This window comes from Ipomoea triloba, chromosome 9 (genome assembly GCF_003576645.1).
Source record: "Ipomoea triloba cultivar NCNSP0323 chromosome 9, ASM357664v1".
NCBI lineage: Eukaryota > Viridiplantae > Streptophyta > Magnoliopsida > Solanales > Convolvulaceae > Ipomoea > Ipomoea triloba.
In genome coordinates, this window is record NC_044924.1 from 1,014,953 (window position 1) to 1,031,595 (window position 16,643).

Sequence of the window (16,643 nt, forward strand, 5' to 3'; positions counted from 1 at the left end):
ACAAGTCGCAGAAAGGCACAGCTAAACCCCGGACAATGCGTAGATCCAGTGGTTACAGACGTAACAATACAAACTAACAAGCTAGCGGTTAATCAAGCACTCCAGTGGCGTAGCCTTCCGCCGTTGACGGCTTGATAGCTGGCGGCGTAGGAGTATCTGCATTGCAAACGCCATCACCTGATGTGAGATCACACCGTGACTCTTCGATCTGCCCAAAACCATCTCGAGTCTTGTGATGATACATGTGCGGAAATGGTGAGGACACTGCATGGATCACAATTCTGCTGTTGTGTATCAGATCAAGGGTTGGAACGCTGATGTAATTGATTTTGATCGGCGAAACTGTGCCTCCTTCGCCTCCGGTGGTCAAAACCAGCTCGTGCGCGCTATCCATTGTTGGCAAAACGCTTCCAGTCGGCAGACCGAGCAGCTCAGGGGCGAGGATCCTCCTGTTAGGCACAACGTGAAAACGGAAATTCGAGAGATACAAAAAGCCGTTACTAGCGAGAAGGTTGGAATCCTCCAGAGCGAAAACCGTCATGGCGTTTAGTTTTGAAAGCTCGGCGAACTTCACTCTCATCGCCAACGCGACGATTCTGTAACGGCTGCTTTCCAGTCGAACGACGGCGTCTTTCAGCATAAGACGCATGATAGAGACCTTCGTTTCATGAGGTGAAGACACCGATGAAGGTGGAGGGAATGAGAGAGAATTCATATGCTCCATGCTACATGACATCGGCGAGAGGTGAGCTACTAAGCCTTGGATGCCGTGAACCACGATTACGCCGTTGTAGAAGAGGTCAGGCTGAGTGATCATCGCTCCATTCACGAAAACCTTCGGCTGGTCCTGAGTGACGGAGGGGGAGGTCGTGATAGTGAGGCAGCGGTTTTCAGCTAGAGTTTGGATTTTAGTTCCGGAGGCTATCTTGCGCAGGAATTCAAGCGGATAAAGTCCAGGAACTGAGTGCTCGTGTAGGAGCTGTCGTGGAGAACATGAACGACAGGTGAGCAGCGATGAATCAGCAGGAGCAAAGATAGTAATAGGAGCGCCGGTGGAGAGATTGGCACCGGCAGCCGCCGTAGACAGCTCCTGGAAGCCTAGAGAGTAGAGAATGCTGGCAAAAACAGGAGGCGTATAAAGATTACCGTCGAAAGAAGCCGAGTTCTCCGGCGATGGAGAAATGACGTCGGCGGTCGTTGTCACGTCGACGGTCGTCGTCAAGTCGGCGGTCGTTGTAGCTCCGGATATGAAGAGGGAGATAAGAATGAGTAAGACGAGGAGGATCTGCAGTTGCAGAGTACTGGTAGCCATGGCGGTTTTTGAGAGAGAAACTCGTGCAATTATGAGATTGAGAGGTAGGGTGCTTGTAGAGAGCGAAAATGATCAGAGCATGAATGTGAGGAGTGAGGATGGTTATACAATCACCGGGGTAATATAACAGAATTCATGGCGGGAAAATAAAACGGATTGGATTGCATGCGTCATGCGCAGTTGGGAATTCTGTTAGAGCTCTCTGCTCGATTTGACAAACTAGCCCTTACCGCGCCATTTCAACTTTATACTACTAAACTAATTATTTGAACAAAAGGGGTCCAGAATTTGACAAAAATAGTCACATAATTCTTCTGTATAGTAGCACCAAATTGTTTGAAATGATGTATGAATGCGAATTACTACTCTGAAAGTCTATGCGGGCCTTCATGCGTGTAGTGATGCAAGTATCCAACTTAGACTAGATTAATTATAAGTTCTCATACTAGGATTATAGCCCATTTTGATAATGTGGCGTGCATTTATGTTAAGAGAACAGTGAACCACATAGTTCATACTCTAATTAGGGCGCCTGAATCTCAATTTGGCTCCGGTAACTAACTCGGAATTTGACTCCCGTACATGGGACCAAGTCCCACCTGATTGTATTCGTCATTTAATTTCTAGTTTGCATTAGTAATAGCTTGATATTTTGGTTCTCAACAAAAAATCTAAGTTCTCAAATATAGTAGTCAACTCTGTTGACTAAGATGAGAGTTCGCACCGTCAATCCTCAATTTTAACTCTTACGTGTACATTTTATGCACACTAAATCTTTATTTTCTTTTAACTCCAAATTCTCAATATAATTTAAATTTTACACTGTGGTTGAAACAAAATTTTAATGTGAATAGTCGAACCAATTGAATTAGTCCGTAGGAATGTGTGATGGCGCATATTGCAAAGCGGATGAGTCGCTCTGGTTTTGTTCCTCACCCACTCTGGGCAATACTTGTATTATAGTCGCTGCACAATCGAGGTTTGATTCAAATTCTTTATGCAAATTGGTAATTAGAAACTTCATTGTTGTGTCTTATCTTTGGTGTTTTTCTGATCTTGAAGTCTGGGTAGTGTCCATTGATCTAGGCACAAGATTCTGACTGTCTTTTCTGTGTTTATATTTATTTACCCAGTGTCTTGGTGTCCTTTGACTTTCCAGTGATTTCTTGTTTGTAAAATGGTGCTGCAGAAATCTATTTAAGTAGTCTTCCTTTCTTCTAGCCTTCTGCTTGCCTTTTTGAAATGCTTTGGAACATGCATAATCCCTGTTAAATGTGCCACCTCCTAATTCATTATTAAGGGATCCTATGCTTTTAAATTTTAATTAATTGGTCAGCTAGCATGTCTGTCAATTTGTACTAGTACAGGATTCTTGAATTGCACTCCACAATAATCGAGATTAAACATTTGCTTACTGTGAACAAGAAGTCTCCTTCACTTTAAAAGGTTGCTCTTACACAGTCACACTGTCGACTTCACCAATGCGACTAATTGAGTTGTCCATGTAGACAATTTTCTAAATTGTTGCAAAGGTGTCTGGCAACACCAAATGAAGCGACTCTATACACTATTTTTTGTAGCCTGATATTGATTACCTTACTCTTAAATCTTTTAGACAAATACACAGTGATCTTTAATTTTTGAGAAAGTCTGCCGCTATATATTAAAGGTTGTTCTGAGCTTTCAACACATTTTGTGAAATCTGTCTTGTAACCATAACTGATAAAAGATTATAAAGAAATAAATTAATTTAAATTGTACATAACTAACTGTATCAGACTGTGATTTGTTTAGTTGGTGGAGAAGAGAAATGACATTTTTACAAAGAAAAAAATAAAATAAAATCCTATCTTGCACAAGAATCTAAGACAAAATATCACTTTTATGGCATTTCACTTGACCCCAAACTCGGTGGAAAACTCAAATGAATGGTTCGGTCACACGTGCTGAATGTCTTCCTCCAAACCAAAAGGTACCAACTTTTTCTTTCCCACAATGCATGTTTACTTTCAGCATGAATGGCTGTCTTTTCTCTTTCAAATGGTGTGTGATAGGAAGCAAAGTGCATAACTGCACATAATCCCATAAAAAGTTTGAAGTATAAAGCTCTTCTAGGCAAACTTACTGGGAGTGAGCTGTGACTCACAAACGGCTATCCTTTTCTGTGTGTGTATGCTAATAATACTTAGCAAATTGGAAGATTTGTGAAGTAGAATGGAGATGATTTTCTACTAAACCAGTCAATTAATTCATGGCATATCATTCTTTTTGGCTTTAGCTTTTCTGCCCTTTTGAGGTCACCCTTATTCTTCCCTTTCTCAAAGCTAAAAGTCCCATCACCACTTTAATCCCTTTCACTCAAATGGCTCCTGTTATCCACCTGACTGTTTAAGATTGGAATCTGTTTCTAACTCTTTTCAATTGATTTTTATCACTTTAATTTGCCCTTGAAATAATGTTCTTTCCACTGTGTATGCATAGTTTCAGCCCTCTCATTCTTCAGTAATTATCGGTAATCAGTGCTGTGAAAGGATTATGACAAGCAAACCACATCATTAGTCCCAGTACTCTAGTGGCGCCAAGAAATCAATCTTGGTTAGTTGTTCATCACATGATTAGAACATTGGCGCCATTTGCTATAGCATAAAGTTAAACACGTTTCACATCATTCTTTTTGTTCAGTGACGATAAAAACCTACAATCACTACTTGAGAGCAATGTTGCAAAAGGTGCTAGTCCGGCGTCCGGGGGCGCCTAGCACCTAGAGCGCCTAGGTGGTGCCTAGACGCTGTTTAGGCAACCGAGTAATCTAAGCATATCATCTCCATTTTCCCACTTAGGGATGGGAGTTATTAGACTGTTACAATCCTCTAAACTAGTTAAATGATTAGTTGAGTACATGGCTAGAGCCTAGAGGAATATAGAAGAGGAGTCGCCCGAGCAAGTAAAAAAAAACCATTCGACCGAGTTGAGCGCCAACTTGGATGAGTTGGGCACCGACTAGGCTGAGTTAGGCGTCCAACTCGGCGCCTAGTTAACCGGTAGACTAAAAGCCTCCTAGAGTAGAAATCGTCTCGGCCGGTTTTTACAACACTGCCTGAGGGTGTGTAGTAGGTAGATCTTGTCCTGTGATCCTAACCGGCAAAGGATCGCAAGGAACCAGCTTAGGTTGTCCATAGCTGATTGGTTCAAACCAAGAAGGCTAATAAGCCGCTCTTATTGGGAGTCGAATTTGAATCTTGTGGCTACTGAGTTAAGGCTGACTTGGCTGGGTTTGCCCTCGCTTTCACATCATTCTTGATTTGCAAGCCAATAGTAAGTAAAAAAGGTGAGAACTGGAGACTGTTAACATGCTCAAACTCATAGCTAATCACCTTTATTTGCTAGAAATTATCCTAACAGAAAGTGCAGCAAGTAAAGAGGAAAAAAATAAAGAGCAATAAAGGCATATCTCCCATTGCTTCCACTAGGTTGTGAATGTGACAGTCATACTCTGAGAGCTTAAGCATTGACTAGCTTAGCTTACTGTTAAGACTTTCTTCCAAAAAAAGGGTCCAACTAAAGTACTTCTTTTAATGCAAAGGAAAAGCAATGAAGAAAAGCTACAAAAAAAGGTAGGATTTGCTTTCTAAAGATGAGTGACTGGGCAACAATACCCACAATCTCAATTCAAAAACCATACTTGACTCTACTGCATTTATATACAAGTAAGCACATTGCACCACACACTGCTACTCTGTAGGGATATCTCTGTTTTACCCACTTAGATAGATATAGTCCAGTCCTGAGTGGTCTCTCTTATCATCAGTGTTTATACTCTCTTCTTCAAAAGCCAATATCAGAGAGCCTTAAACTTTTTGTCTTCTGTGCTTACCATTTAATGCTCCTGTTATGTACTGGACATGTTTCAGGTTGGGCACTTTGTCAACTTCTATTGGATACATTTGCAGCATTTAATGCTGTTTTAGCCCACTTTCAAAGTGTGGGGTCTCAGATCTGCAGTGCCAGCAAGCCAGTGTCTGTCTTGTGTAGTTCCTTTTTCAATTTCTTCAAGAAATGTGCATGGCTCTTCTCCTTTCAAGCCTATGAAGACACATGGGAGTAAAAACATCTTAGCCAAGTAAAATTAACAAAGAAAGAATAGGAGAATTTGTATAGACTTGCATGGCAGATGTGGTTCATTTTTGCAGCTTAGCCAAGTAAAATTTTTCCATTGAAACAGTGATTCTTCCATTGCTGAAAACAGTACTATCTGCAGAGCTGCTTACCATCTTGATTTGGTAGGATTCTGGTTAACCTTTATGCTTAATTATGCTTTTTTAAAAAAAATTTTTTTTAATGCTTTGTGATAGATATATTGTTCACTTGTCTCCTCTTGGCACACTTAGCAGGACATGGAGCAACTCAGAAGTTCTATTGAGTCTAGTAGAAGACAATTATTAACTCCAACTGAAGTTCATAATGCTTTGAAAGAAGGGGTAAAGGTCAGAACCTTATAACCACTTCATAAATTTTAAGCAAAAAAATTGATTATGTTTGTGCTTTTTAGCATACACTTAGTTTCATTTTACTATTCAGCCTGCTGAGGAACTGATAAGAGAGATTGCTGTTTTGGAGCTTGAAGTTGTGTCTTTGGAGAAGTATCTCCTCTCAATGTATCGAAAAGCGTTTGATAAACGGTTGTTTGCCCTTTCCATGAAGAATCACAAAGAAAAAGAGGAATTAAGTAGGAAAGAAATGATATTCTCAGAAGCAAATAAGCCTGCAGATTGCAAATCGACTGAAAAGCGGCCTGTAATAGCTAGCACTAGTCCAGCTTTGCAGCCACAAGGCTCGGTTAATAGTCCACCCAAAGAATGCAGTGGAGGAACTCAGAAACTGCTCGATTCGAGTATTCTACGAACCCATTCGTCTCTATCTCATGCAGGCTGTTCATTCAGAACTTCTCCTCCAATTGGCGCCCTTGCTGAAGCTTTGGACTCTTACCATTCTTTGCCTTTATCAATGCTGGAGGTTAGTACTTAGTAGTTGTCTGTTCTAAAGTGGCATTTATGTTCAACTTCAAGTGTTATTTCTCACAGATTCCTCTAAGATTAATGAAAATGGGAAATGAGTAGTGTTCAACAGTGTGTAATGTAGTCTACTTTGACAGCGGGCACAAGAATTGTCTTCGAATGTTGACAATCTAGGTAGCGCTGTTTCTGATCAAGGCCACGAAGCGCCAAACTGGCTATCTGAAGAGATGATTAGAAGCATTTCAGCCATATATTGCAAGCTGGCTAACCCGCCATTGTTCAACGATGGTTACACTTCCTCTCCAATCTCGTTCTCTTCACCAACAATTGAGTCTTTTGCTCAAGGTCAGTATGATGTGCCCGAAGAGTCTAGAGAGTCTAGTGGGCATTTTATCGCCATGGCTGAGGTGCAAGGGCTCTGTCGCGATGACCAAAGCTTTAAAGGCGTAGAGCACGCCCTAAAATATTTTAGGTAATTAAGCTTAACTCCTTGCTTAATTGCTCTATGCTTGGTTGGAAAGTCACAGATATAACTACGATTCTGTTGCTGCAGATCTCTAGTCTCGCGTTTGGAGCAGGTCGATCCTAGTAAAATGAGACACGACGAGAAGCTAGCCTTCTGGATTAACATCCACAATTCACTAGTAATGCATGTAAGCTGAGATCAAGTTCATGTTTCAAAGACTATAGATTATGGTCTTTTTTGGTTTTTGACAGTTGAACCACACCTTGCAGGCCTTCTTGATTTATGGGATTCCTAGAAGTAACCTCAAAAGGGTGTCTCTTCTCCTAAAGGTTTATACTTGATTGTCTATTCAATATTTCAATCCACCCCATTTCCATTTTCTTTTCCTTTCCCTTCTTCTGTAAATAATTTGGAAAATTTATATGTTTTCCAGGCTGCTTATAACATTGGAGGGAAAGCAGTAAGTGTTGATATGATTCAGAGTTCTATTCTAGGATGCCGAATGCCACGTCCAGGACAAGTAAATTAAATCACTCTATTCATTCTAGTTTTAAAAGTTCAATGGTCTGATCTAATTGACTTCTTATATAAAGTTCGGGAGTGTATTTGAACCTTTTTCCAGTTTTTACATATCTTGATGGTGCTGATTATGACCAATTCTTCTTAACAGTGGATTCAATCCTTGTTCTTCCCCAAGCAAAAGTTCAAGTCCGGAGATCCAAGAAGGGCATACTCAATGGACCACCCAGAGCCTCGCCTTCGCTTTGCCCTTTGCTCAGGATGCCATTCTGATCCCGTGGTAACTTTCCATTTCAAATCCCGAATTTTCCAGCAATGATACCTTTCACATTGCCTGATATTCATGTCTGATGATATCCAGGCTCGATTATACACGCCCAAGAGAGTTTTCCAGGATCTCGAAGTGGCAAAAGAAGAGTACATTCAAACAAACATCAGGTTACACAAGGAACAGAAAGTTGTGTTGCCAAAGAACGTGGAAGCTTTCATCAAGGAGGCAGGGCTATGTTCATCTGGGCTGGTGGAGATGATAGAGCCCTCTTTGTCTGACACTTTGCGGAAGAACTTTCTGCAGATTGCTGCAGAAAAAGGGAAACTGTGGAAGAAGATTGAGTGGATTCCTCATAACTTCAGTTTTCGGTATCTGATTTCGAATGAATTAGCAGAGGGCTCCCTGTCTCTAATATTTCATGATCAATAAATCGTTTTTTTCTTCGTCTAAGTTGAGTCTTAGTTCGAGTTTTGCTTCGTTTTTGTGTATGATGAGTGTGAATAAGTGAATATTGTTGTTAGGCTTTTTGTTTGGTTGGTTGTTTCAGAAGAGTAAAATAGCTAAAACATTCATGCAGATGTCTTAAGAGTGGATGTGGAGTAGTCTTTTGGCATTTGGATTACCTTTGAACTTTAAGAAATGACTCACTATTTATGTATAAATGGTTTTTTTTCTTGGTTTGCTATAATATAGACATTTGTATTTTAAAAGAAAAATATTGGCTTTCTTCCTCTTTTTATTTCTTTTTTGTTGATCAAGAAATACCTATTAAGTTTTGTGAATCGACACTCCCTTCATATAAAAACACTAAAAATCCAATATAGTCATCAACCAGTTACAATAAATTGCTCAATTCTTCTAAAACTACAAACTTATTAAACACTTCCAATAAATTCGTCCAAAACTTCTAAACATTTAAATATTTTGACATTTGGTAGGTGTCATTTTCTCTATTTTTGTAAGATTTGGTTAAAACAAAAATTCTCCCAAATAAAAAATCATGTACTCAAAATCAATGATCAAACTCCCGACCTCTGATTAAGGATAAAGATTATATATATACAATAATTATACTTCACGTATTTTTTTCTTTTTTCTCCATATTACATATTTACATTAGGCTTTAGGTGCATCAAGAAAGCGCCACATATACATCCTACTTCACACATTACCCTCCAAAAGGGCCATCTTTTTTAGCGCCTCTTCTTTGGCTCCTTCTCTTCTCTACCTTCAAACGCCGCCTACATAGATAACACACTTGAAAGCAAGCTCCGAAGTCCAGAGAGATGGATGAAGATAGAATAGAGCTTGTGTTGGCTAGAATATCAGAGTTGAGGTCCAAGATCACCAATTGCATTGCCACCGGTAGATTGGAAGGGAGAGAATTGGGGAAAGAAGGCTCCGATGTAGACCAGGAGGCAGAGCTCGATTCCGATGAAGCAACGGATTGCCTTTTGAACATCCGAGAAGCTCTTGAAAAGCTCGAACTCCAAGTCTCGTCTTTGCAGGTCTTTTTCCTGATTTTCTTATTCGTTTTTATTTCTGCTGTTTTTGCTCTAGATTAGAATTTCGAGCATTTTGTTTTCCGAAAGTCTCTAGGTTTACCTGGTATAGTGTATTTTTTGCATAATTTGCTTATTTAATTTGCTGCTTGTCTCGATTTCTTAAATTTTACGGTGTTTTACGAAATTCTATGGACCTAGGGTTTTGCTGAAATGAGTTGTTTAAGTTCTAATCTGTTGCAATTAGTTAATCATAATGAGTCAGTGTCGCCATCCAAATGACCGGTTAGCAATTCCTCGAATGTCTTAAAATTAGTGCTTACACTTGCTTCTTCCGCATTTTGGTTGTTCTAGTTGGTTCTTTTATAAGCTGCTGAAGGTTGCTTTCATGGCGGCTTTCTTGTACTGTGGAAAGTAGTGTTCCAGCTTGTTAATGTTGATGTGATAATCTTAGCTGTTAATGGAGAAATGGTGTAGTGAGTACATGAAAACCTCAGCTTAGTTTCACCCTCAGATTAAGAGGCTGAGCATGTGAACTTGCACGTTTTGAGACAATGAGCCTCTGGCTTTTGTTGAAACTGAAAACGGGAAGGTTCATATTGTTCATATTGAGATGCTTTTTCGTGACTCATATTGAGTTGCTAAAACTGTGTCATATGCATTCTCAAATTTCTTGACTTTAAGAGTAATTTTGAGCTACCTGTAACTGGAAGTGTTAGAGATTTTAGTGGCAAGTTGCTCTAGCTGGTATGAAGATTTTGGTCACTGTTGTGGTCCTCATTTCATGCAGGCATTGCAACATCAACAGTTATATGAGAAAGAAGAAGCATTGGCTGGGATAGTCTATTCCCAGGAGAAGTTGCTGCATAAGCTCAAGGAGTACAAAGGCGAGAACTTGGATGTTATACGCGAGGCAATTGCATTTGTTGGTGAAACAGCGGAAGAAAACAACGATCTCCTGCTCCCACCATACCCAAGCCGGCCATCTTTCTCCCTAGTATCCACCAAGACCCACATTTCACATTTCCAGTCCTCGCACCTACCTTCTCAAAATGGGGCGATAAATGGCAGCCAAAGAAATGGATTGACAAAAGATCTCATCGGACCAAACCAAACAGAGGCTAAAACTCCATTGAAAATGGTGAAACATTTCGTTGGTGGAGCTGCCAAGATGGTATTGACTGTTTTGGGGGTAATATCGGTTTTGACACTTGTTGGTTTTGAGCCTAGTCTTAAGAAAAGGGATAACCGCATCAAGTTTATCAACCTATTTCAACTGCCTGGGGTCGATGAGAAGGAAAGAAAGATTGAATGTCCTCCTGGAAAGGTACCAGTGGTTGAAAATGGCGAAATTCGATGCGTAGTAAGGGAAAGAGTTGAAGTTCCATTTGAGTCTGCTATTGCAACACCAGATGTAAGTTATGGGTGTGGGTGAAATCCAACTTGTTTTCCATTTTGAAGGCATGCGTGTGCTAATGATGATATTATCCAACCTTCCTTTGCTGTTATCATTTGTGAATATCATCTACTTGTTGAGCTAGTATCACAGTTTTTAAAATTTTCCTATTTTATTTTATTTTTAAAATTTTCAATAGACTGGCCCACCAAAGCCCATAGTAGAGCGGGACAATCGTTATACTTTGAATTATGGTTTGCAACTTGGTTCACGTTGGAAGGTGGATTATGACAAAAAAATTTACTTTTAAATACTATACATTTATTTTTAATGTATTATAAAGTAATTTTAGTAAGGTTCATTATATTATGATATAGGTTCATTTTAAAAATGACCATGTTAATACATTCAAAAGGAACTTGCAGTATAATAAAAATAAATTTGTATTAATGGTTCAGCAATATTAATCATAGATTCATAGTTCATGATATAATTTATTGGCAAATTATGCTGTGGACCCAGGTCCACCTTGCAAGGTGGATCTGGCACCTAGGTCTAAAACTACGTCGTTTTTGTCTTCTTTTTTTTTTTTTTTTTTTTTAAATTAGTAAACATATTGTTGAATATAGAGTTGTAAAAAAATGTGTGAATGTAGAGGTTTCAAAGTGTGAATGTAGAGTATAGAAATCGTGAATGTAGATTTATGATTGTGTGAATGTAGAGTTGCCCAGAAATGTGTGAATGTGGAGGTTTCAAATTGTGAATATGGAGTATAGAAATCGTGAATGTAGAGTTATGCATGTGTGAATCTGTAATAAAGTTAAAAAATTATAGCAACTTGTAGCCCTGTAATGTGTGAATGTGGAGTTCTCAAGTTGTGAATGTGAAGTATAAGACCTGTGAATATAGAGTTTTGGATGTGTGAATGCATAGCAGTGGTAATATAGTTACTAAACATATAATTCTGTAATCTGTGAATGTAGAGTTTACAAATTGTGAATGTAGAGTATAGTGTATGTGAATGTAGACCCAGGTCCACCTTGCAAGGTGGACCTGGGTCCACGGCATAACAACCCTAATTTATTGGAGTGGGGTGGAATGTTGATTTTTTACTTGTCCCGATCTAATAAATGACGAGTTTTAGTGGGCCCTGCAACCTGGCCCGTTAGCCAATTTTGACAGTTATAATATTATTGCTACCTATACAGTTCACATTCTCAATTTGTGTAGCCCATTATGAAATATCTGCGGCCCAATATCGAAAAGCAAAGTGAACAATTGGATTGATAAAACGGCGCCGTTTACCGGGGATTTGAAAGTATCTCTACAAGACTACAACAATCAAGAATCCTTTGACTGCGTACAAATATACAATGATCCATATAGATTTTGGGCACCCAAAGACATCTAAGAGGACCCATTTCAAATTCTTGTTACCAGGCAAAATCTGGACATACAATTGTCTCTGTGTGTGTTGTTTTTTTCCTAGTTTCTCCCGACTTCTGCAGAAGTTTGTGCGCAAGAAGAATACATTTTGGGTGTAAATTAGTGAGGTGTACAAAATCAACTAACAATCATCACAAGGAAGGAAGTAGCCAAAGATTGGAAAGTGATGAAGTCATGGAAAGAAACCATGTAAGGAAGGCCATGGCTGCAGATATTTGATATCTATTGCATAGCTTTGAAGGACACAATGCTCCATCCGTTTTCAGGAGAAGATCCACAACACCCGCAGTGGAGCTAGCCCCCGCTAGGGTGAGGAACGATAACGCCTGTCAATTTAAACTGATAATGAAATTACACATTTATATTATATATATTCAATAATAAAATTGTACATTTATATCATATAACTGATAATAAAACTGCACATTTATATTATTATCCTGTTTGATAACATAGTTACTTAGTTTATCCAATTTTGACTTATTTGACCACTATTAGTTATCTGGTTAAACAGTGTTTGATTAATTAACTTTTTGTAAGTTGTAACAACTTATTGCTCCAAAACACTAAAATTCAAAAAGATACTCAAATCAACTTTTCTGAACAACTTTTTTATAGTCATTTTGCATGTAATGAGCTAAAAAATAATTTATCAAATTTCTTTCTACCATTAACTAATACTATCAAGTAATCGAATTTACTAACTCAATTAGTTAATATTTATTTACCAAACACCTATAGTCAAGTAAGTAAGTGAAGAGAGCGACATACCCAATCTCCCACGATGATGACCAGAAGAATTCCCCGCTGACGAATCGGGCACTTGATGAGCAGAGAGTATCCATCAACCAGTGCCAAAGTGACACTCCAGGGAATGACCAAACCCATGATTGTAACCAAGAAACTGCAATTACAAAAACCAGAGATGTATGGAAGAAATTAAAACTATGTAAAGGCTAGGGAACATGAAGATGATGATTCTGATTACCAGAAGGCAGTGTAGCTAAAGAATTCAACTCCTAAAGACATGAAAAGAAGAGAGGCGGTTGAGAAGGCGGCCTGCCCCAATCTCAAAGCAAAGCTCGCTCCTGTCCCCACGGCGCCCGGTACGTCTTCATTCATCGCCATACCCTACCAGAACGTACGCGATATATATTCGCTGCAAAATTTTAACTGATCGATGAAGACGAGAGTGATCGCGGCAACAGCAATCGCATTCCCTGTCCAACAAGCTTATCATCATCATCATCATCACACTACTCAAGTAACTCAACATACACAATTCTCAATCGTTGCTGCCGGAAATTGAAATTTCGGATATGAACATACGTACACGTCATCCGCATCAGCCTGTGACTCCAACTTTCACAAGCTCCACCACGCCTTCACGATCTCAACAATTTCAATTCGCCATGGAATTGAAGCTGGTTGGATATCGGTCCCTTTCCTCTTGTGCCTTTTTCTTTTTTGCTGTTGGTATTTCCTTTCAAAAACCGAACCACCTGCAATTTCAACTCAGTACGCCAGACGGCCCAACGAATGGTGGACAGACAGGTGGAGTCACGAACCACCATTCTTTAGAGAGATGGCTATGAATTTTTGAGGCGATTGTATAATGCCTAGTTAGGGGAAAGTAGGTTGGTTGTATAGAATATGTGACGATTGACTGGAGAGCATTGGCCCATAACAAAAGTTGATCCAACTTGCAGGCTAGGAGAATCTGTTAGGAGTTTTTTCAATATACAGAAAGTCCATTACAAGTATTTGAAAGTGCCTAAGAGGTGAATCATACATTGTAACCTTAGTAGTAAACGATCATAAGGTATAAGTCGGTACTAGCAGCTTAATTGATTCCTGAGTAATAGAGGGTAAGTAAAGACACAGGATAGAGCTCTATTAAATGTGGAATTACACTAAATGTATGGACTCTTTGTAAGTACTAGACATTGATCCTCTCACCTAATGGACAGTTGGATTACCGTAATTTACTTATAGACTATCTTATTGGATCAAGGTGTGGAGGCTCTAAGGAAAAAAGAATTCTTCTCTTGTGGACAAACTTAGATGGCTCAAAACAAAAAAGACAAATAAACAACTTTGATAAAGAATTGAACTTAAAAAACATTTGGTTTAACTACTTAATGGGTTGCCAATCTGTTAAAGTTTTCCATGGCTATACTATACTCCATCTTTTGTCTCTTTTTTGACCTTAAATTTCAGTGGTTTGGGGATATGGGCATGAGCGCATGGTCTATTCACTCTATTGGTCTGACAAACACGAGTCATGGATAGGTGATGGTTGATAGTTTGGTGACATCAATGACGCTAGAACTAGGCTAGTTGGTAGAAAATAATAGCGCTACAATTTTTATTTTTATTTTTTTGAAAACAATAGCGCTACAATTTTAATTTAATGATATACAACGTATTATTCCCTCGCAAAGGGGGCGCGAAACCAACCCGAGAATTATAAATGGTTCGAGGAGCCGCCTAGGGAGATTGAGAAATTTCTGCACGAGGACGAGCTAGGCCTTTTGGGCGAGTCTAATATAGTAAGGATCAGTTAATGATCTTGGATATACTCCTCATCTCATTTCAAAAATGATATACAACGTATTCATGTGCAATGATCAATGGGCTTGGACTCATTTATGGCTAAAGCCTAATGCCTCTTTGTGGTGGAACTCAGCCCATTTCATTTATGGCTAAAGCCCAACCCCAAGGCTTCTTTGTGCAATAGCTATATCATGAGCCGTGTCCCACTTTGCAAGATGAACCCATATTCATTTACATAATGTCCACAATTTGAAATGTGAACATTTAATATGTAAATTTTGAACGTTCAGTATACTTTTTTTTTTAACGTTCTGTATATAAATTGTGAATATTCAATATGTAAATTGTATATTTTAAATTTAAATTCAACCTCCTGGCTCCTGGCAGGGTGGACTGGGTCCGCATATTAATTTGCCTTCATTGTGTTGTGGTGAGAGATGTGAGGCTTCCCATCCAACGATAACTTCCGGGCGCAGTGAGCGGAGGAAAAGAAGAATGGCGCAAGGAACGGTGAAGTCGGGGAAGAAGCAAAAAATGAGTACCCGTACCCACATTCTACTCCCATCCATCCATTCCCAATAACAACACCATTAAAATCTGGGTGGTCACAGCCCAGACCGCCACTCAAAGACAGCAAAAAAGCCCTGCTGTTCTGAGTTGTATCAATACCAATAAACAAAACAAGATGGCCGCTAGTCCCCAAAGCGGCTCCGCCTCCCCTTTCGCCTTGTCCCCGTGGAACCAAGTCTCGGGCGCCTCCCCATGGACCCAACAGCCCGCCGAAGAATCCGCCATGGCCAACGACCAGGGCGGCTGGGACACCTCCCTCATCGGCTCCCTCGTCCGTGAAGAAGGCCACATTTATTCCCTCGCCGCTTCCGGCGATCTCCTTTACACGGGCTCCGATAGTAAGAATATTCGGGTTTGGAAGGATATGAAGGAGTATTCCGGGTTCAAGTCGAATAGCGGGTTGGTTAAATCCATTGTGTTGGGTGACAAAATCTTCACCGGCCATCAAGACGGTAAAATCCGGATCTGGAAATTTGCCGACCAAAAAAAAAAGACGTATAAACGTCTAGGTAGTCTCCCTACCACCAGAGATTATCTCAAAAGTTCAATGAATCCGAAAACTTACGTGGAGGTTAAGAAGAATAGAAACGCCCCGTGGATCAAGCACCACGACGCCGTTTCGTGTATGAGCTTGGAAGATGAGGAAGGGTTGCTGTATTCCGGATCCTGGGATAAAACCGTGAAGGTGTGGAAATTATCGGAGAATAAATGCATCGAGTCCGTTAACGCCCACGATGACGCCGTTAACGCGCTGGTAGTCGGCTTCGACGGCTTGGTATTCACGGGGTCCGCGGACGGGACGGTGAAGGCGTGGAGGAGGGAGGTGAACGGGAAGACGATGAAGCACGCGCTGGTGGACACGGTGCTGAAGCAGGACAACGCGGTGACGTCACTGGCGGTTAACGTGTCGGCGGCGATGGTGTACGCGGGATCCTCCGACGGGCTGGTGAATTTCTGGGAGAGAGAGAAGAGTTTCATGACGTACGGCGGCGTTCTCAGGGGCCACAAGCTCGCCGTGCTGTGCCTCGCGGCGGTGGCGAATCTGGTGCTCAGCGGATCCGCGGATAACAGCATCTGCGTGTGGAGGAGAGAGGAGGGCGCCGTCCATGTCTGTATGTCGGTGCTGAACGGCCACAGTGGGCCCGTGAAGTGCTTGGCCATTGAAGTGGACAACGGCGAAGGCGAGGGCGAGGAAAGTGCGTCGGTAAACAGTGGGGAAATGGAACGATGGAGAGTGTATAGTGGGAGTTTGGATAAGTCGGTTAAAGTTTGGAGAATAGTGCAGCCCAAGACGACGCAGTAAGTAAAATGCATGCATAAACAAGCCTCCTCCAGTCTTATTCAGTAGATTGCAGCAGCCAGCCAGCTAGATCGGAGACCAATCTCCGACTCAATTTTTCCGATTCGGACTTTCATTTTTTGTCTTCAAAAGACATTGTTGTCCACCCAACCCAAAAATATTAAATTAAGTTGTTCATAACATATTAATATTAATTACCTTTTTAAGTATTAATGAATTTTTGTTTATTAATTATTAAACAATAAACACCAAAGCAATAATAATAATAATAATAATAATAATAATAATAA

The 16,643-nt window shown here is 40.2% G+C and overlaps 5 protein-coding genes across 9 annotated transcripts; 3 read left to right on the forward strand and 2 right to left on the reverse strand.

Annotated features, from left to right (window-relative positions):
* Positions 1–88: 88 nt before the first annotated feature.
* On the reverse strand, positions 89–1,312 carry LOC116028968 (fasciclin-like arabinogalactan protein 21). Its single transcript, XM_031270827.1, has one exon. It carries the CDS (start codon positions 1,310–1,312, stop codon positions 89–91), a length of 1,224 nt encoding a protein of 407 aa, XP_031126687.1.
* A 3,754-nt stretch (positions 1,313–5,066) lies between these two features.
* On the forward strand, positions 5,067–8,196 carry LOC116030663. 3 transcript variants are annotated; one of them, XM_031272977.1, is made up of 9 exons: positions 5,067–5,592; positions 5,701–5,796; positions 5,891–6,325; positions 6,465–6,799; positions 6,881–6,980; positions 7,063–7,122; positions 7,227–7,313; positions 7,464–7,592; positions 7,674–8,196. In XM_031272977.1, the coding sequence occupies exons 2-9, from the start codon at positions 5,707–5,709 to the stop codon at positions 8,010–8,012; spliced, it is 1,575 nt and encodes a 524-aa protein (XP_031128837.1). In that variant the 5' UTR covers positions 5,067–5,592; positions 5,701–5,706; the 3' UTR covers positions 8,013–8,196. The 3 variants fall into 3 exon arrangements, with proteins under 3 accessions (XP_031128837.1, XP_031128836.1, XP_031128838.1); XM_031272976.1 differs by having other exon boundaries at positions 5,704–5,796; XM_031272978.1 differs by having other exon boundaries at positions 5,704–5,790.
* A 561-nt stretch (positions 8,197–8,757) lies between these two features.
* On the forward strand, positions 8,758–10,799 carry LOC116028653 (plastid division protein PDV2-like). The gene is made up of 2 exons (XM_031270429.1): positions 8,758–9,091; positions 9,876–10,799. Exons 1-2 carry the CDS (start codon positions 8,870–8,872, stop codon positions 10,518–10,520), a joined length of 867 nt encoding a protein of 288 aa, XP_031126289.1. The 5' UTR covers positions 8,758–8,869; the 3' UTR covers positions 10,521–10,799.
* A 940-nt stretch (positions 10,800–11,739) lies between these two features.
* On the reverse strand, positions 11,740–13,757 carry LOC116028849 (CASP-like protein 5C1). Of its 3 annotated transcripts, none has more exons than XM_031270683.1 (4): positions 13,257–13,757; positions 12,916–13,147; positions 12,699–12,831; positions 11,740–12,253 (listed from the first exon to the last, which is right to left on the reverse strand). In XM_031270683.1, exons 2-4 carry the CDS (start codon positions 13,053–13,055, stop codon positions 12,059–12,061), a joined length of 468 nt encoding a protein of 155 aa, XP_031126543.1. In that variant the 5' UTR covers positions 13,056–13,147; positions 13,257–13,757; the 3' UTR covers positions 11,740–12,058. The 3 variants fall into 3 exon arrangements, with proteins under 3 accessions (XP_031126543.1, XP_031126542.1, XP_031126541.1); XM_031270682.1 differs by having other exon boundaries at positions 13,261–13,756; XM_031270681.1 differs by having other exon boundaries at positions 12,916–13,757.
* A 1,102-nt stretch (positions 13,758–14,859) lies between these two features.
* Positions 14,860–16,566, forward strand: LOC116028945 (protein JINGUBANG-like). The gene has a single exon (XM_031270802.1). It carries the CDS (start codon positions 15,169–15,171, stop codon positions 16,354–16,356), a length of 1,188 nt encoding a protein of 395 aa, XP_031126662.1. The 5' UTR covers positions 14,860–15,168; the 3' UTR covers positions 16,357–16,566.
* The last annotated feature ends 77 nt before the right edge of the window (positions 16,567–16,643 follow it).

Excerpts from the sequence above, each read along its gene's own strand:
- LOC116028968 (XM_031270827.1), bottom strand. The coding sequence starts at position 1,312 with ATGGCTACCAGTACTCTGCAACTGCAGATCCTCCTCGTCTTACTCATT.
- LOC116030663 (XM_031272977.1), top strand. The coding sequence starts at position 5,707 with ATGGAGCAACTCAGAAGTTCTATTGAGTCTAGTAGAAGACAATTATTA. Across the intron at positions 5,797-5,890 it reads CTTTGAAAGAAGGGGTAAAG|CCTGCTGAGGAACTGATAAG; the intron begins GTCAGAACCTTA and ends TTTACTATTCAG. Across the intron at positions 6,800-6,880 it reads CACGCCCTAAAATATTTTAG|ATCTCTAGTCTCGCGTTTGG; the intron begins GTAATTAAGCTT and ends CTGTTGCTGCAG.
- LOC116028653 (XM_031270429.1), top strand. The coding sequence starts at position 8,870 with ATGGATGAAGATAGAATAGAGCTTGTGTTGGCTAGAATATCAGAGTTG. Across the intron at positions 9,092-9,875 it reads TCCAAGTCTCGTCTTTGCAG|GCATTGCAACATCAACAGTT; the intron begins GTCTTTTTCCTG and ends CATTTCATGCAG.
- LOC116028849 (XM_031270683.1), bottom strand. The coding sequence starts at position 13,055 with ATGGCGATGAATGAAGACGTACCGGGCGCCGTGGGGACAGGAGCGAGC. Across the intron at positions 12,832-12,915 it reads TTTAGCTACACTGCCTTCTG|TTTCTTGGTTACAATCATGG; the intron begins GTAATCAGAATC and ends TTGTAATTGCAG. Across the intron at positions 12,254-12,698 it reads TCATCATCGTGGGAGATTGG|GCGTTATCGTTCCTCACCCT; the intron begins GTATGTCGCTCT and ends TTAAATTGACAG.
- LOC116028945 (XM_031270802.1), top strand. The coding sequence starts at position 15,169 with ATGGCCGCTAGTCCCCAAAGCGGCTCCGCCTCCCCTTTCGCCTTGTCC.